Raw genomic sequence first — 20779 nt, 5'->3', positions numbered from 1 at the left:
TATATTATATGATATTATACATGATGCATCTCTGCAGTCTTTTTTTTTTTTTGATAAAAAACTAAACAACGACATTGCTCTGCTTTAAAAAAAACATTCCCTGGGATTAAAATGGCAAAATACCAAGCAAAGATTGACTTGTAAGGCCTTTCGTGTTAGGTACCAGACTGCTCAACTGTTCTTACAGTAGAATATCACAGATGGAAAGACAATCCAGCCATTGGATTCAAAAGGTGCTTTTATCTGGATAGTCAAGCTAGAGGAAACAGAAAGAGCTATTACTACACTGAAAACCTATGCATCATAGTACGCCTGAAATGCACAGTACTGCCAAACAAACTATGAATTCCCTTATAAGTCTGCATCCTCAGTGGGGCAAGAAAACAACATGTTCATTTTCTGTTCAGATTTTATTTGAAATCTAATTCAAATTGTCAAAGCTACAAAAAGGGGGAACATTGGAGTTATTTCTGCTATGTCACAACATTCTAAAACAAAATATCACTACTGCCAGCAGATCAGTTACACACATCTGATGAAACTTCTAAACACAAAAATGTTTCATTTGGGAAATAGTCACAATGAAGATATTTTGTACAATATAAAACAATGACGGGTCTACAGATGCAGATACTCATGAGTATACACGTGCATTCACAAAAAAAATCAGGAATGCTTTTTTGTTTTTTTTTCCTTTTCTTTCTTTTTTTTTTTTAAACAGACTGTTCAGGCACAAAAACAAAACTGCATTTCCAGTAAGTGACAGCATCATAAAAAATATCAACATTGTCAGTGTTTGCTTTTCTTTGACTTCTTGTGAGATCTGTGAGGAGAACGGGACTGAGACCTGGATTTTTTCCCTGACTTTTTAGGGGATCTAGATCGTGATCTTCTTGATCTTTTGGGTGTCCTGGAACCAGATGGTGACCTGCAAAAATATAAAAACAAAAACAACTTCTAAGATGAAGTTTTTATGTCAAATGCTAACCGGTAACATCAACTTTTCTATTTCTACAGTTACTTCGTATTTCTTTTTTGAGATAATCTAAGTGGAAATCTTTTTTTCTGTGTTGAAGGGAAGTAACAGAATAGTACCTTGGTTTTAAAGAAACAAGTAATTTGTACATTTTAACATTTTTGATGTATTTTGGCTTTACTTCACTGCTCAAAAACCAGGAGAATAAATGGCATCAAATCATGTCCTCCTTAAACCAAGATAAGGAACTTACAGCCTTCCACAAATGCCTCAACTACCCCTGGCTCTTGTGTTTCTAGCAGTCAATATCCATATAGATGACCACAGAAGTGAAAGATTATCTTGACCTGTATTATGCTGAAATCCTTCTGATTCTTGTTCAGCTCATGATGTAACCCGAGAGAAAGAGAATGGACACCATCATGTAACCTACACTTAAGTAATGCATTTCATATAACCTAATACATTCATCTCATATAATCTAAATTGAATTGTCATCATATTAACTCTAACGAAAAATAAATCTCAAATACCCTTCTAATTGAATTCCTAACTTATAGCAAAATAATCTGATTAGTGTAAAAACACACTACAACTTTTCTCAAGGGCATCAAGGGAATTTCTCCTCAGCATGTTTGTGCAGTAAGATACTCTAGAACTCTAAAAGAAATGTGGCCGAACTAAGACAGAAACAACAATCAAAATACTTAATGCAACAAAAGCACAGATACAATAATCTCACCATAGCCTTAACACTAGCTAAAGGCTAATATTTGTATCAGTCTGGAAATCAGGCAATATATACTCTTATAAACAATAACCCATAATATGTGTCTAGTCTTGATTTTATTTATGGAAAAAAATGTCAGAGAGAAGCTTCATGTACAGAATCAGCAGTGAAAGATAGCATGCTCCCTATAATTCTGTAAGAACTACTATTCTATGGGCTACACAAGACTGCCCTTCGAAAAGGAAAAGCTAATGAAGGAGCAAGTTGATTTTGTTTAAAGCAGTATTTATTGGTAAGCAGGTAAACAAGAACGCAGAAGTGAACAGTCTTGAGATATCAAAGTTGAAGGCCACACATTTCAGACACCAAGCATCCAAAGTCATTAACCAGCAACTAGCAGTATACTTCATTATGAGAAAAAGTTGTGCATGTATTCAATGTGCTTAGCTGAAATCCTAAGAACTATGTATCTAGCTTACAAACAAATGGATACAGAACAGATGCCAGCTTACCTTTTGCCTTTTTTACTGACATCTCTTGGAGAATCTTTATGTGATGACCGAGAACGTGAACTCTCTTTGTGGGACCGTTCAGAGCGCTCGGAGCGTTCTGACTTTGGTGATGGGGATTTCGCCCTTCTACTGCCACTGCTGCGAGATGGGCTAGGGGAAGCACTGTGCCGTCTTTTCCTTGAAAAGGAAGCACGTTTGGTTATGCATTACACACACATAGAAGTAGAAACATGTATTAAGAAAATTCATTCCCTTTCTTCTGCCAGTGCAACATAGACACACTAAAGTAACTAAAAAGTAGAGCGCTTTTTATTACGGGAAATTCAAATTCAATACGCACACCAGACATTCTCTGGTTGGAAAAACATTAAGACCGTGACTCATCTTTGTTTATAGCAGCATAAAAACATTCTGCCACATATTCTTGAAAAGGCATTTCAGCACAATGCTTAATACCACAGAAGATCTGGCTACACAAGTATTAGAAGATTACTCTATTACTCAATTACTCTAACCTTGCTATTTTGAAGAATTTTCATAAGATAAATAATAATTAAGTATTCACAAATTTATTCTTCGTTACAGTTTTCTGAAAGCAGCCAATTTCCTGATATAAGACAGAGTTAAATATATACTGCTTTCAGTTGGTCATTTTGTTATCGTGTTTCCTCAGGGCTTAAATTATCAGAGAGAGAGTTCTACTCAAAAGGGCAAATCACTTGGGACAGGATAAAAATACCAATTCCTTTAAAGTATGTTTGAAAACTTTCATATCCCAAGTGAAAATAAGATGTTTTGTGATGCAAGAGTTTCAATGCTGCTATTGTAAACAAAGATACTAAACATGAGGACTGGATTTTCCTTCCAGGTAACTGAATCCAAGGGAAGACGTACCTCTCTTTTCTTGTTGGTGTACATTCCTCCTTTTCCTTCTTATCCTTGGACCTAGAATCAGATTTTTCCTTGTCCTTCTTGTCCCGTTCTCGTTCTCTTTCCAACTCCTTTTCTTTTTCCTGAATAATTAAAAGAATTCATTATTTCAGATGAGGTGCAACTATTAAGTGGGGATAATCAAGTACCTAATAATAAATGCCACAGAAGCACTGAATCTGGGAAGAAACTGTCACATCATATCCACTCTCCACACCTTTACTGTTGCTTCTGACACAGCAGAAATATTTACTGAAACCCAAACACTACAGAAGACATGAAAGATGATGGCACCCAATGTGAGGCAGTACATCTGACTATCTAATTGGAAATTAATACTCTCCAGTTTTACAAGTTTCAGGGAAAAAAATACAGCTATAATAAACTTCTTAAGTCAAAATAAAAATGAAAGGAATACCAGGAACCTCTTTCCACTAAAGCATATGCATCGAGCTTTGTGATTCCAAACTGAAATCTGAGACACAACTACCAGACATCTCTAAACAAAACAAAAATTCAAATCCAGTTCTTCTTTAACTTCTACTCTCAATCACAAAAAGGAAAAATACAGTCCATATCTATAGACGAGTAGGACCATTTTGAAAGAAAATATACTCTCTAGGCACAGCTTGTACATCTATCAGAATGTTAGAAAATTAGTTATACAAAAATAAACCTAGAACGTCAGCAAGTGTGAACACAGAGACAAAGAAATGTAGTTCTTTCAGTTTAACATAGAAAAAAATCCTTCCTTGGCAGAAAACAGACAGATACTCACTGCATACCCTATATGGAATGGAAGACAAAAAAAGTTGGTAAATTTTGCTAAAGAGAAAGGAAGGAAAAAAGCAGAGGGGAGGAAGCTGGATAATACAACTGCAGGAAATAGCTGAACAACTATACTTCATCTAGTTTCATGTTTTCTTTACACTATTATTAACATTTTAAAATGTTCATATCGTTATAATGACCATTACAAGCTATTCATCGACTCCACTAAAAATCAATGGGCTCTTGACATGCATTTGGCAGCATAGGTAATTATTTTACCTCAATAAATATGAATAAACAGTATTTAAAACAGTCCTAAGTTCCTATTCTGTTAAAAATAGAGAATACTACTGGATATTTTACTCATCGAAAGCTCATTCTACAGCAAGTTAGACAGATGACGAACTACCAGGTCTGTGGGAAACACAACCAAAGCCAGTATTACATTACTATAAAAACTCGTTTTATAATAGAGCTAAGGCAAAAAAGCAAAACAGGAATTTACTCCCTTAACAGTGGGGTTAATACTTTAAAGAATATCTATTATAAGTATCATTAAATACTTCTTAATTAAATATCATCGCTGAAAGCAAAAACAGTAAAGTGAAATAATTACTAAATAACATAATTCAACACAAAGGTATCTAATAAAGTTATTATGATTACAAACCGTGGGTGTTGTTCTTTTAGGCAACTATAACTCTACACATTCCATGTTTAATGTACATCCGTATCACCTCTTTCTCCAACTACAGAAAACACTGAGAAAGCAGGAAGTTTTAGGATGCAACTGCATGGAACTGAAAAGTTATTTGTAACAATTAAAGTCTTAATTGCTACCATCAACTTCCAAACATGCAAGTCTGTTCCATGATCAGCTTTCTTGTTTTTCACAAGTCTTTTATCAAGGTACTGCAAAAAATTACTTTAGCAAATTAGGCAGATATTGAGAACTAAATAACCCAAAGAACACATGACAAACACATCCTGAAAACTGAGGTATTTGCATTTAGCTTCCAAGAAACAGCATGTGTATCTCTAATTTCTTCACTCGTCTGTCAGACTGTGAAAGAAGATTACAGAAGTAACTACCACTTACTCTCCCACTGAACACACTGTCCGAACAGGTTATTTGCTTTATTCACATACACAATACTAATTTTTGAAGTTGCTCTGACTTCACAGTCCAGACAAGGCTACTGAAAATAGTAACTGTATGGAAATATTCACTTTTGGGTGACAGCAACAGCTGAAATCGTCCAGAAAAACCTTAAGACGGTGGAGAATCGTAAGTGCATTTTCTGATTTGTACTGTTCCTTCTCTTCCTTCGGAAACGTCTAGCACAACTGGTCAATTACGAAAAACAAAACTGAAGTGTGATGAACATCCTCAATGGACTGCTCTCCCTTTCCCTTCCCACACCTAACAGTTGGTTTACGTAGTTGATCCAGAAGCAACCTCTTCAAGGTTACAATAGATTCCGATGATACTTGTCCACACAGTGTGAAATACTACATTTATTTTGATTTTTAAAAGAAATGATATCTACCGCACACAAAAAACCACTTTGATTTCAGCATGCAGTTTGACGTTGCAGTACAATTTCCACAAGAAGCATTTGTCATTATACTTACTGCCACCTTACATTTGATAAACTCAATAAACACCTATCACAGAATCAGAGCCAAACAAAGAACAGTTCTTACCCTCTGGAGCAGCTTGTCTCTATAGTGTTCAACCTGTTCCTGAAAACTCTGGCCTGGTTTCTTGGGTCTTTTCCCAGATTCTAACTCATCCTGAAACTTCATCACCTTAAGCTGTGAAAATAATACTGACCATTAGGTTACTGGGCTTATTATTATCATCCAGTTACGTGCGTCACTGAAAATGAAATTTCTGTAATTTGTAACACATTGTTCATTCTTTCCATACAAGTTTGCGCACAAAAAGATACTAACTTTATTTAATTAGATCAAAGCAACAAAACCGCATACTTGTCTACAGACACCTGCAGTTGTTCACAGACACATCAAGAACTAAAAATAAAGGGAATTTTTTCGGTCATTCTACTAATTCTGTTCTTTCATTAGAACATTGCACCCTTATATTTCTTTGAACATTATCTGCCTTTTTCTTTCAAAATGAGACCACTTATTGTACACTTTAACATATTGTTTCAACTTCTGCTGTCTACTAGAAATTTTTCTTCAGAAACTGCCTTTTCTCCATTTAACGCTCAATTAAAATCACATGACTGACATAGGACATTAAATTAATCTCCTTTTCAGGGCTGTTTGCACTGAGTGGCTGATTTGAGAGAGACTGCTTTACTAAGATAATACTCCTTCACGTGCTATCAAGTTTAGGAACAAAGTGTAGTGCTGTGAAGTCTAATTCTGCATTTATTTCTGTAAGATCCCCACCTCAGTCACGAAGTTAACCAAGCATCAGAATTTTTCTAAAGGGATTTTTTGGTCTAGATATACTAACCCTTTCTCCAAGTTGATTCACAACCTAAAACTTTACTCGCATTTCTTATCATTTGTTAATTCTTCGTTCTTTGATTTCACAGCTGACATGCCCTATTACAAACAATCCACCAATTGTTTTGGACAGGGGAGGTGTCATTTGAGGCACGGGGAGAAAACTTGGCAGTAAGTCACACTGTACTTTTCAACTCTCTTTCCAATGCTTATGCTCTGACTCCCAAGTATTTCCTGTTTTATTGCTGATCCTGCATAGCAATATACACAAGAGAACATTTTTTTCCAGCATTTGAGCCTTCATTTTGAGAAAAAAACACACAAACATAACATGATTTTAAAAGGCTCCTACCTCATGCATAAGAGCATAGCATTAGACTGCGCCATGCAAGGATTTACAAAGCCCAGTATTCTAAGCTGCTAACAAGAGCACAATGAAGATACAGAAATAAAACATGGTCAAATTTGCTCTGGTCATAATTGCTGAGTACTACAACCAACTTGGAGTTGGCACTTGCACAAACAAGCCTGCAAGGAAAGTGTCAGCATCTCAACAAGAAACTGCAGGATGACTGCTGGGCATATTATACATCTGACAAAGCACAGCCTGTGAGATCTCCACGCAGGAAGATAAGAGAGGCAGCATGGATAATGATGCATCTCTGAGGTCTCTGCCACCATATAGGTCATTAAGTAACTTGGACACAATAAAAATATTGAACTTCCAGTAGTTTGTCTTAAATGCATGTCATGCAACCCACTGCTAGCAAGATATTTAAAGTGCCAAGAGGAATTATCTGCACATTGTTTTCCCCAAGAATGTAGGTGAAGGAGGAAAACAACAAAAAAACCACAAAGAAATAGACATTAGCAAGCGATTAGAGGAAGACAGGAGAAAAGGAGAAAAACCTACACAATAACCACTGACCAAACGCTTCCTCAAACTCACTTCAAGATCTTAAGGTACCCCAAGACAGTTGTGGTCTTTTACAGAACAGGCATCAACAGTGCTCTCTCCCACACTGCCCTATCACCCTATCAATCCACATAAACTTCCTCTACCCACAGCATCTTCCTCAAATACATCATTAACTTGCATTCAGACAGAACATGTGATCATGGAAATGGCTTTTTTGGTTTTTTGTTTTTTTGTTGTTTTTTTTTATTTAGCTACTCTTGGGCAACAGAAGGAAAACTTATAAACTCCTTTATTTTTAGGAGTAGAGACACCAACTCTATCTAGACCATCTCTGTAGTCAGTAATATGCACAGTAACATGAAAGAGGAAAATCTTTCCTCAGGAATGCTAATTACTTGCTTGTGTTTTACCCACAGAAGTTCCCCCACAACGTTGTCCGGAGGCACTCATAAGCAGTACAGCTCTTAACAGAGTGCAAAGCAGAATGCAAAGTGCCAGGTATCATTGGAGTTCCTGCAAGTTAACTCTACTGTATCCTCCGATGTAGGGATCACATTTCTCACTAAACCCAAGAAAGTACATAATGCAAGTTCAAGAGAAACAGCTCCACAACATGTCTTTTTTTCTATCAGTTCTAACTTTGAACTTTTTTCCCCCTCCCCAAATGCATGAAAGATTCATTTTAAAAAGATGCTGCTTTTCCTATAAACAGTGGTTTTAATCACTGGATAACCAGTAAGCTATCAAGTCACAGAAAGGGAAACATCTTACTACCATCATTCATGTAAAATGCAGGCTGATACCAGCCCACAGCTTTTTTTATTTTGACACAAACAGGTGTGCTTCCCGTGCTTAAAATAAACACATTTTCCAAAACTGTTCTTGGTTTTCTAACCATGAATTTACGCACAATGATTTTCAGGGAAAAATGCATTTCAACAAGATGCTATTGCACACACACCAAGCCAGGAACTTAAATGGTTAGGTTCAAACAATTTAATTTAAGTAGCTCTGTATCACATGCTAGTATTAACAGTAAGTTAATCACCAGATAACTAATTAAAAATAGAAATTCCTTCTTGATGTATAATCGCATTGAAATCTAGAGGTATTACATATAGGGTAGACTTCTGAGCAGCATAAAGTGTTTTGCTCTTCCTTAAAAGAGACTCACCCTAATAAAGGCTGCAAGAAGTCCTAGTCTTTGAAAGATGCAGAGCAAAATATTACTTTGGAAGCTTGTGTTTTCCAACAAGCTGTGGCTACTGTCATTTCTGGAGCTATCATGTTATTAACAACAGATGACAGCTGTACTATGTGCAGATCTGAAATACCTTCTCAACACTAACAGAACCCTGACATATTCAGTCACACACACAGGATGCCATGTGTCTTGGAGCTAAGCAATTCTTCACTCTTGTTCTTCTGTAAAAAAAAAAAGTAGTAAATTTGAAGATTTCAAATAGGCCAGAATCTCTGCTGCATTATGATAGTAATCATCTTCTAAGGAAGAACTGCAATAAATAGCAGAACTACTGGTCATGCAAAGGCCAATTTATTTCATCTGTTATTATTAAGTTGCAAAGAGTTCAGATGTTTATTATGTTATCTCCGCCATTTTGCAGTGGCCTCAAATGAGCTACATCCAGAAATCTCCTCAGACTGCATAGATTAAGAAGTTACATCATTACAGAGATGATTACAAGCCTCGTATAGCTCCTACGACTTGATCAACAAATATACAGCAAATGAATATTCTGCACATTAAGTACCATAATCCACCGAAAGAAATAATGGACACTATATGGAATTTCAGTTTCTTAACAAAGATAAAGAGAGCCTTTAAATCCAGAATAGGTCTCAGATGCAATCTTCTCTTGTGGATTGTTTAATCTATTCTTATCTCACGCCCTCTGCCTTCTCCATTGGAGACCAAATTCTACCTGAAAGAACTTTAATCTTATGTGTTCAAGAAAGTAAAGATAATAACTGTCTTCCTTTGTGACATGCAGGAAAAACCTCTTTGGCTATTCATGGAAAAATAAGTTGTAAAAAATATGACACCTTTTGTTGGTGAAAAAAGTACTTTGTTGTATGCACTGAGCAGGGGGTTGCTGACAGAGTACAGACACAGAACTGTGTGACAGAATCATACCCACATCTTCTGTGGTGGAAAGGCAGAACAGGAATACTGAAGACCATTAGTCTTCTACCTCTAACTAAGAAATCAGACATTGCTTTGAGGTCTCAGTGGCTACTAAAGAGGACAACCTACTCCAGTTCTGACCACTTTGCAAGGACTGATATGGCTGGATTTATGAAAAACCTGCTTCTTGGTGCAGATGAAACCTGCACTGCGCTTCTTCAGCACAGACCTGATCTGTAAACTTCAAAGGAATTAACCACCTCATAATTTTGTTTACAAATAAGTTCCTGCACCTTCAAAACATGCATTTCTATACTAAGAGAGGTTAAGACCACAAGTTACCACAGAAAGTCACTACCTACAGTATCAAAAAAACCAGCCAATACATAAGCAGCTGGTGTTTTGAAGGCTTGAAAACTGGTGTCCAGGTGATTTCAGCTTCTGAAACTAAGGAGATTTGCATCGGTTAAGTCTGCCAGAAATGTCTCGCATACATCTAAATGAGAGAATGCAGGCTTAACTCAAAACAATTCTTGAAGCAATTTTTTTTTTTTTTTTTAAAACGAAGATAGATGCAAGCAAAGGGTTAATAACCTGAAATCTCTGCTATATCTAGCCTGTGCTGACAGGGCCTAGGTTCCTTAAGCTTCTTTGTTACTTTGCCTTTCCCTCCAGCCAACAAACGTAACTAACTATGCCAAGAGAAACAGCTGTTTGTATAGCATAAATTTCAAAAATATACAAAAAAATTAGTTTCGATTTCCATAGTAATTACCACATAAAATTCTAGAGAATTAGACTTCAGAGATATCAGATGACATTTTTTAACAGTATAATAGATGGCGTAACTGTTCAAGTCAGCAATTGTGGTTTGTTTGTGGGATTTTTTTTTTAATTATTTTTTTTTTTAATGTAGTTCATGTCCTTGAACTCAGTAACAGATGCGTTCTTAGGCAGGAATTGGGTACATACCAAAAAACTTTCAGCATGAACAGTTTAAAGTAATACAGAAAGTACACATCTATCAATGATAAATTTGTGTAGAAATTTAAAAGTTTAAGTACTTCAGCACAGCGTCTGAAGTGCTTTGAAAATGAAAAAATTACATTCTTTTTCTGGTATTTGTGGTAATACAGATGGCAAGATAAATTCAAAGAACTCCAATGTTTACTACCTAAATCTATTACAGACAGAGGATGCATTTATGAACGCTTCAGTATAAAACTGATAACTATTGTAATAAATCACTTCATAACCTATTTCAACAACTGCTAAGGTAAAAATATTTATGTTTATAAAGGGTAACATTTACAAGAAGATACCCCCACCTGGAATAAGCCCTTTTCTTTACTGCTACCATAATTACAGTAAAATGAGAACTTGTTTTGCTTGTACTTTCATTAGTCTAACATGGATTTTCTACAAAACTACTGCCACCTTGAGTTAAGTGAGACTTAACTTCATTTGTCTTCTCTCAAATAAATCAAAACTTACTTCAAATGCACCATGAGCTTTCACACTGCTGCGATAAGCAAGAGGCACACAAGTTGTTAGTTACAATCCATTAATTTTGGTAAAATGAGTTTTGAAATGGAAGCATGTTTGGGATGAACAAAGGGTGTGACATTTTATAACATCAATGCTTGCATAACTTTGAAGAATATTACAGGAGTTTGCTAATATCTCATTTGCTAAGCAGTACACTGTAGCACAAATAGGTAGGCAGTTCAGTGCCACCTTCAGAATTATCTGTCACTTGGAGATATGTTACTGCAACAGCGGCTTAGCAGCCTTTTAGTATCATTTTAAATCACTGAATAGAAGGTACAAAAAAATGGTAGTATCAATGCATTACAAGTTTCAATACCAAATAAAGACTGGAAATTAGCATGTAGTTTTAAATCTGATTTGCATGGCAATGTATGAGACTTGTCCACTAATTTTTCCTGCATTATCTTAAGTCAACATAAAAACAAGGCAAGACTGTACACCGACCTTTATAAAAATACATCAGACTAAAAAGACGTGTATATAGGAATCATGATATTTCAATATTTTTAAATATTTCAAAATAATTTCCAATACTATGTAGAGAATTTATGGGCAGGGGGAATTGAAAAATACAGAAAGTTGGCACAAAATAGCACACACACGCTGACCTCAATCTCCCGGAGTTTGGCACGCTTCTCTTCACTCATTTCTGAGTATTTGACTGATGACTTGGACTCAGGCATCTCTTCTTTAATAGGATTGGAATACATGTGCTGCTCCTCTGACTTTGAACTCTGAGTGTCTTCCTCATCTTCACTTTCCTCTTCTTGACTTTACAGAAAACAAAGAATTAATTAGTTTGTACACACTGAAGACAATCTGTCACAAAATTTACCATTTCTACTACTTACTTCGTGTTTAGTTACTAATTTAGAAATCTGCTAAATACGATTATGTAGCAGTCTGCAGTTATTAAAGTGTCTCAATCTGCGAGACAGATACCTTTACATTTTCATTTAATTATATCATTAGCTTTTATTCCTCAGATAATTTACATTTTTCACATACACAGAATGGAAAAGAATTCTTCAAATTAACAGTCAGCAAATCCAGAGGGAACTCAGTTACAAGACAAGTTCATTACTTCAACAAAATTTGTAAGTACTGTAATCACGCTTTTCAGATACAATTAGTGCTATTAAAGAACAAAATTACCTACACCCTTTCTTTTTGGAAGCAAACCTCAAACATGGCAAATATTTGATATGATATTCCCAGACTGGCCGCTAGAGTGCCACAGCACAACACATAAGGCAGTAAAACGTTCAGAGCATTACTAACAGATGCTCTCTATTTGCCTAAAGAACAAAGTAGAAGACTGCTCAAAAACAACAGATGGTATGAAGTCCACTAGCATCTACACATCAGAATATTATTCATTCTTTTGTGTACAGAGAGAAGGCAGAGTTTCAGATCCTTTCAAATAAGTTTGACATTCAAGATCACTAAACTGTAAATACTACCCTAGTTCTAACTATTTAACATTAAATAAGTAAACAAATCATTATCATTTTAAAGAAAATGGTTAACAGCTCTACCAAAATGAGTATTTTAACATGTTTACAGGGGCTAAAAGCATGCTGCACTAAAATCCGGAATCTATTTTCTTATTTTCCTACTTAGAACATCTCTTTTGTTCTGCTCTTGTAAAAAACATCTAACAAAAGGATTATCAAGACACTCAACCTCAAAGGTAGAAAATAAATAATTTCTCATACTGATGAAAATGTATTCACGTGTCCTCAATTTTTGAGATTTTAAGCAAAAACAACTTGAAAAGTAACATGCTAGCAAGTTACAATGCCAATGCAAATATGTGTTTAAAATGTTTTCATAACTTAAGTTGCACCCTAAGTTTCAGTAAAAATACTTGTTTATAAAGGGAAATGCTAGACAAAGATTAGAAGAAAAAATCCAAATATTTACTTTGGAATTTCTTCCTCCTCAGATTCTTCATGTTGGTCAAAAAGCTCCCATTTAGAAGTGGTAACAGCTAGAAAACACAATAAGAGAATTTCAACAACAGAAAAAGCTATAACCTTAACTGAAAATTCCTATTTGTAGGCATGAAAAAAATCACAATATGATAAAAATTTACAGCATCTAGCACTTAATACAGACTACTTAATTCGTAAGTATTCCAAATTACACCTTCTCAGGATATATACTGCTTATAGAGATATCCACTTACCTCACCTATCTTGTCAGTAAACCTTTCAGAAGCAGTTAAGAATTTGTTAGCTTGTAAAATCTTAACTTTCACAAACATATTCAGAAAAAGACTGCCAAAATACTCTAATTTTTCCAGTATTTACTCATAACGAACTGGAAATCAGTTTTAAAGGCTGGCAGGCTACTGAAGTACATAAATATAAACAATACACTAACTCCTTCACTGAAGACACAACCAAAAAAAAAAAGAGACTCACAACTGAAAACTGCGCTGCATTATTACAGAAATCATATTAGCACTTTCAAACAGAGCAGTTGAAAGTTATCATGAAGTCAGTAACCGAATTTAAACTGTCAGCCTACTAAGGAAAATGGCCTTTTAACAGATACTTTGAAAACTAACCTTGAGCTTCCAATTCTGATTCATCCACTGCTTCCCACTTTGAAGGAGCAACTTTAAATATAGGCTCATTCTTTTTTGAGTCTTCAGTCGTATCCACTGTTGGAAACAGACCCAGAAAAATCATTTCCAAAGCTCTTCAAAAATTCTAACTTAAAAATTCTTACATAACAGTTTGATGCTAATCTTGAAGTTTATTATACCACTTCATTAATTCCAAAGAAAAGAAATTAGTGTTTGGAACCTGATGTCCTTCTATGTATCATGTATCCCAAAAAATTACAATCTAAAAGAAATTTTTAAACTGATTCCTCCTAGGATAAATTGAAATTAAGTAGTTACTAAACTACATGCATCCAGGTTGCTGGAGGTGTCCAGAGGTGGCCACAAAGATTATCAAGAGGGCTAGAGCCCTTCTCCTATGAAGACAAGTTGAGAGTTGGGCTGCTTTAGCTTGGAGAAGAGAAAGGTCCAGGGAGACCTCATTGTGGCCCCTCCAGTACTTGAAGGGAGCTCATGAACAGGACAGAGATCAACTTTCTACACTGGCAGATAGTGACAGGACAAGGGTGAATGATTTTAATCTGAAAGAAGGGAGATTTACATATCAGGAGGAAATTCTTCACTATGAGGCTGGTGATGCACTGGCACAGGTTGCCCAGAGAAATTGTGGATACAGCCCTGAACTAGTGGGTGGCACCCCTGCCCATAGCAGAGGAACTGGAACTGGATAGGCTTTAACACCGTTTCCAAACTAAGCCATTCTATGACTCTGTCAGGATGCCAGGTTAATTTTTGGCTGTATATGTAAACAAAAAAAAATAATAACACTGATAATCAAAAATTGAAGCTTTAAACGGCAAGTGAAGTTGAAATATTTCATACAAGGTACTCCATCCAGATCATCATCCAACGATTTAATAGGAACTCCATCCAGATCATCAATAGGAGCAGCATCAATAGGAATTCCATCCACATCTTCTAATGGAGCACCATCAAGCTCTTCCTCAATGGGAGCACCATCAAGATCATCTGGTACTTCCTGAAATAAAATAATATCCAATAAGTCTACCTAAAGATTGAATAAACTAAAGAATAAATCTAAGTTGTTTGTCTTTATTTCTCCAATTATTTATTCATTTAAGAGAATAGCTTCAAAAGACTTGGAACACCAAAAAAACTCAACATAATTTTTGCTACCAAGTACAGTTGCTTATTGCAGAAGAAAAGTATGACATTATCATCCTATACAAAATGATAAGCAAGAACCTGGAATTTGTTCACAACATACTGGAAACTTTGTAATATCATTCCCAATAATTTTCTGTTCCAAATAAAACATTAAACTGAAGGTTAGCTCAAAATGAGCCAATTAGACAGATTACACTTACTACATATGTAAGATTTCCTGAGAACCAGCCATTTGAACTGTCAAGAATCAACTATTCAGCAAGAACACAGAATTTCAGATCACATGTAAGTGAAAAATATATCTACGCGTAATTTCTAAAAGATCAGGTACAGGCACTGTTGTTTGCGTGGGCATATTTTCTTAGTTTTATTGCAAAGGGCAATACCTAATTTTCCAATATAGCAATTCACCTGCTATCCTGAAAGCTATGTTTCCAAAGAATTACAAAATGAGTTTATCCTAAACTTACATCTATTGATTTAAATATTATTTAAAGAGAATCAAGACACTGGAAATAAAACTTTAAACAAATAAGTACACGTTCATTCAGTGCTAATGGTATTCTAGAATTTTTAAGCACTGAGCTTCAAAATATTGAATAACAGTTGACATGTCACTATTCTAGGCAGTCAATAAAACTCACTACCTATCCTGTTTAAAATAACTCCTTATCCAGGGGGGAAGAAAAAAAGAAAGAAAAGATATACATGCTGTAACACAACTATAAAGTTAGCAACTTTTTGCTCTAATACAACACAAAGATCAATGCAGAATACCACCAGTGCAAATGATCTATCGCAAGTCTTTCCTTTCAAATTAAGGAAAGATGAAATGGCTCCTTTAAAATAACCATGACACTCATGCAAAAAGAAACTTGATGGCTCATTTAACTAGATCCCAAGCATTCTGCTTATGAAGAAGCAAATGTACTTCTGACAGATTCTTGGCAATACCAGGCAAAGCATTTGCATGTAGGCCAACAGCTATACACAGAAGGAAGAATGGAACTCACTTGTCTGGTGAAGGGGCTCTCTGGCTATGCAGCATTCCTCCTCAGGAAGCAGCCTAGGTCCAAGAGATGCTCTCCCTACAGTGCCTGGCCCATACATGAGTCTGGGGTTGGCTCCACCCTGGGTTCACCCCTTCTGGTCAGGTGGGGAGCACAGCTGCAAACAATTTGCCCATGCTCCCTGGACCAGCCACACTCCTTCACCAGGTGCTCTATCACCAGTTCAAGCCACAATCTAACAGTTTCCCTACACCACATTATTCAGAATTCTCAAAAACTAAAACTAACGCTTGAAAATCTAACTCAGAATTCGCAGACACTACAGAGTATTGCCAATACATAAAAAAATGCCTATCATTCTGCCCTCGTCTTTGCTCTGAAATGGTTTCAGAAAGCAATTTGGTGGAGCATCTTATCCACAAGCTGTAGATACATAAAAACATTAAACAATATTTGCGTCTGAGCATATGTTACATCTGTCTTTAAGACAAAGGTTTTGATGTTAAAAAAGGGTTGTGGTGCTACCTAAGCATGTTAATACCACAAAGATTAATCAAAATCCACAAATTACTAACACAAATAACAGCATTATTTACCCTAACAAAGGTATTAAAATATTCCTTGCCAGTTTTATTTTATGTTTACACATTTTCTCTTGCCATCTGCTTGCACCACTAAGGACACTTACCTCGGTTTCTTTGTCTTCCATGATATTTACAAGCCCCAAGAAAATATTCTGTAGTTTGATCAAAAACGGTTCTGGATAGATTGCCCAGTCTTCCCATGCTCGGAAGCATGTCATTACCCGTTGCTAGAAGCAATAGGAAAAAAGAGCTAATAAGTTGGTATTAAGAAATTGTAAGTGATTGGAAATACACCATAGAAAGCTATTATTGTAAAAATAGTCCTAACAAGTTCCATACAGGAACATACTATGATGATACTATGCTGGCAAGGCAAGTAACAAAGAATAAATACATTAGGATTTTCTTTTTTCTTTTCTCTAAATCTCACTTGAGTGAGAAGTGAAGTATATAATGGTTTTAAAATACCAGATAACTAAAGCTGATTTTCAATCCAGAGCAACTGGGAACGAAGGTAGAAGAACAAAGATATAAACCTTAACACAGAAAAATCAACTACACTGTAAACTTCATATTTAAGCTTCAAATTTTTAAAAAATAACCAAAAAAGAAAAAACTGCATCACTAAAACAGTAGAAGGAATAGAAGGAAGAGCAGGGCTATGCATATGGAATGGAGAAGCTGAACACTATTTGAAAAAATTATTCTTAATTACACATGTGGTCACGCTCCTTATCAAGCCTCAAAACAATAGGCCGCCTAATTAACAGCAAAAATATTTAAAAGCTAATTTATGCTTAAGTCCAGAAGTTTCTTTCAACACAAAGCAGCAAAAATTTATTTTTGAAAGTGAAATATAGGTGGTCCTAAAGTAATTAAGAATCTAAGCAACCATGCTGGCACAACCTAAGTACCAGATATACTCTATGCTCCACTACTATCCACCTAGCGGTACATTTAATTTCTCATACGCTAGTTGTCTTCCCAACATTTCATTTATATTTCTCTCCAGAAGAGAAGGCAAGAAGCGTGAAATAGAAAAGCTGCTGCTTCTTCAATAATTTCAAAAGACCGAAGTTAATTTCAAGGCTATTTTTGCAAGAAAGGAAACAACTTTCTTTTGATAAAGCTTAATTATGAAGCTTGAGGCTTAAACTGCCCATCCTAGTATTCAATGGCTTGCGCAGGAACATCTGTGTATTTGACTTCTATGTCATGTAAATAACAATGTAATACATACCTTGAAATTTTCAGACTGTAAATGGCCTTGTATTGTACGGTAAGTAGCATTGAGATCAGAGAATATCTGACATAATTTTGTTTCAAAACTAGAATTAAACATATACATTTCTTTAGTTAAACTTTGTAATATATCTTTTCTGGACATACATAAGTCTTGAAAGTACCTGGGACACAGGACTCAAAAGCACAAGATTCCAATCCCTATATTCAGCTTAAACTGAATTACAAGGTAAATATAGTTACTACATATTAAATCAGTTTTGACAACAACAGAGCTATGGAGATCTTCACATCTGCTGCAGTCTTTTTTATATAGCCTGAAAAATCGGAGGAGGATAAAAGGCGTTTTATAAACCTACACAAAATCAAAGAATGATCTCAAAACTCTTTTTTTTAATTCTTAGTTATGTTTCTGTTCTCTCAATGAAAGGCCCTCAACGAAAGCAATAAGTAACAGCTCCTTTGCTTCTCTTTGAGTTTCCCTTAACATGCAAAAAATAAACGAGGAAAGCAAGGACACGCTGCGACAAGAAGCATGATTTGCAATCACTACACTTCCACAACATGTTGAATGTTGTGCCCCATCATGCTGCCATAACATTCATGATACTCCAGGCAATAAACAAAATCAAATATCTATACAGAGCAAAGGTTCTTTCCCTTGTACACTTTCGGTAAATTCTGCTCAGCACCTTAGAAACAAAGTACATAAACCCCTTGTAAGGTCTCAAAATTTGGTGAAGAATTGGAAAAAAACCCACAAATAATCACTTCTGAAATTATAAACTCTAATTCAAAAGCTCATTCCTTTGCAAAGATGCTTTGCTACACCATACCTGGAATATTATGTACAGCCTCTGTGCTTATCAGATGCTTATCAGTTATCCTCATTTATACAAGGTTCCAAGCAAGCCAACGCTTGCATAGATCACATACAAGGCTTATGGCCTTTTGGTTTTTTTTTGTTTGTATTACAAAGCATCCTATGCATTAATGTGCTGCATCTTACAGTTTCATGTAAAAAGATATCAAACTACCACTGTTGCAATGGTATCTTCAGTGACATGTGTGAATTTCTCTACTAGCACATTTATCCAGAGACGCACAAAACTGAATTTAAGGATACTCCTCCTTAATCAGCAATCATCTAAAATATTATACTTACAATTTTCTGTAGTAGGAAGCATTTGCAACTTTAGCTGAAGAGTTGTACAGCACATCTGACACCAGATATAATCTCGCAATCTACAAAAAAGAACACTCAAATTAAGATAACATTAGAGTTTAATTATCCTGAAAATATATGCATTTTCTAGATATGATACAAGATGGTCTGAACTATCTAGAAGTATGAAATTAGAACTAAATATAATGCACATGTGTTGTTAATATACATACTAAGGTGCAATTAGTCCCCTGTTACATCACAGGCTGCTAACCACATGGTAACAGTGAGTATACTCTTTACCTAATATTACAAAAGACAGATTGCAGCATTCCAGTTACTATTTCTTATTTTTGGATAGATTGCTCTGCTGTTCCCAATGTCAGAGCAAGGCAGAGCATTATTTATAAGCAATTCCAGTCAGAATAGTAGTCAAATTACAAAAATACAACAACAATCCATACATAAATTCCAGGTCTGGTCTTAATATGAAGCCTTAACACTACCTAAAACTTATGAAATAGTGCTTGCAAACTACGCGCGCGCACGGTTTGTTAATTGAGCTCTTCCCCAAAAACCAGAAGTACGATTACACACAATCTCCACACCTTCTTAGGAAGAGGAGTCTTCAGAATGGACAACGACTCTGTAATGCAGTCTACAATTTCTTCAGCAGCTTCTGCATTATTTAGACAGAAAACCATAGCATCGCCAATATCATTCTTTCGAGGAGTTAACCCACGCAATATTTCCTCTAGCTTGTCTCTCTGTCTGCAACAGAAGGATTATAATACTTTCAATATAAAATTAGCAGTATTCTCGGGAACTTTTATTAAATAATGGTTTTGATTCTGCTGTTTTCAGGACTAAAGAAGTTTAAAATACTTTTCAATCCTGCTCCTGAGCTTTTTTTTTTTTCCACTCATAACAACATACATCAATGAGCACATGTTCATCACATAAATGAACAATACACAAAAAATTCACCATTGAAGTATTGACTACAAATAAAAATGAAGAAAAAATAGCTGACAAACAGCTAATACAGAATATATCCAATCAAATAATAATTTTTTTGAACATAGTTTAAGCCTAAATGAAAACAAATTAATGGAAGGTGTGTAAGTAATTTCTGCTGTGGAATTAGAATCATCAGATTCAGAAAGCCAGTAGGAAGCAATTCCTCCAAGAAAACCTGGAAGAAATCAATTCAATATAAAGAAATCACTTTTAAAAGAACATCTTTTTAAACTTTCCAAAAAGGAAAATGAATTACATAATACGTAATATATATGTAATACTTCAGAACCACAACTTGTGCCACTAATTACGATGAAAAGGACAAAATGAAGAAAAATCCACAGGGTATGAATACACTTGGATCAATGACAGCAAAATTTAAGAAATCAAGTATGTATTTCTAGTACTATAGCCATTCCTATCACATCTAAAATTCATGGCAAAGAACTCAGTCTCTTCCTTTCTGCTAATCAGTAATCACTCCCTATTTTAATTTCGGAATAATAACATCAATAAATTTAAGATTATAATGATTGTTTAGTTCATTCAGTTCCTAGAATGCTGAGATCAGTGTTCTATAACTTCACTAAGAGATAGGAACAGAAAACGCGGTCTCTCATCCTCCCTATCCCCTTCAAACAAAGGCTTAACATCCCATTCCACTGAAAGAACTCATGGCTCAGTGATGACAAATTTAACAAAATCCAGAATGTATTTAGCACTAAGTATCATCAAAAAGGCACTGAAACAAAAAATAATGAGGTTCAGAGTTCATACTCCTCCTTAAGTGCACCCTTCTTGTTCGGTTCCTCCACAAACGCCTCTGTTTCTTGCTCTTCTGACATCCCATGTAAATAAGGATTCAGTGGCGGTGGCCTCCAAAATGATCCATTTTTGAACATACGGAAATCTTCTGTCCTCCACTTGGTTGGAGCATCTCCCTGTAAAGAGCAAGTTTTTTATTTGGCTTGGTTTT

At 35.4% G+C, this 20779-nt stretch overlaps 1 protein-coding gene across 3 annotated transcripts in view; it reads right to left on the bottom strand.

Annotated features, from left to right (window-relative positions):
- U2SURP (U2 snRNP associated SURP domain containing) overlaps positions 40-20779 on the bottom strand; it is a 42755-nt gene continuing 22015 nt past the window's right edge. For all 3 annotated transcript variants that reach the window (XM_021395848.1, XM_021395847.1, XM_021395849.1), the window contains 13 exons: positions 20581-20744; positions 19392-19554; positions 18784-18863; positions 17617-17704; positions 16481-16603; positions 14477-14633; positions 13595-13690; positions 12946-13012; positions 11628-11790; positions 5627-5737; positions 3113-3231; positions 2219-2395; positions 40-928 (listed from right to left, as the gene is read on the bottom strand). In XM_021395848.1, the coding sequence (XP_021251523.1) occupies positions 790-928; positions 2219-2395; positions 3113-3231; positions 5627-5737; positions 11628-11790; positions 12946-13012; positions 13595-13690; positions 14477-14633; positions 16481-16603; positions 17617-17704; positions 18784-18863; positions 19392-19554; positions 20581-20744 (1647 nt within the window). In that variant the 3' untranslated portion in view covers positions 40-789. The remainder of the gene's footprint in view (positions 929-2218; positions 2396-3112; positions 3232-5626; positions 5738-11627; positions 11791-12945; positions 13013-13594; positions 13691-14476; positions 14634-16480; positions 16604-17616; positions 17705-18783; positions 18864-19391; positions 19555-20580; positions 20745-20779) is intronic.

The sequence above is a fragment of the Numida meleagris genome, chromosome 4 (assembly GCF_002078875.1).
Source record: "Numida meleagris isolate 19003 breed g44 Domestic line chromosome 4, NumMel1.0, whole genome shotgun sequence".
Classification (NCBI taxonomy): domain Eukaryota; kingdom Metazoa; phylum Chordata; class Aves; order Galliformes; family Numididae; genus Numida; species Numida meleagris.
The sequence above is the reverse complement of the archived record's forward strand: the minus strand, read 5'-3'. Positions and strand labels throughout refer to the sequence as shown.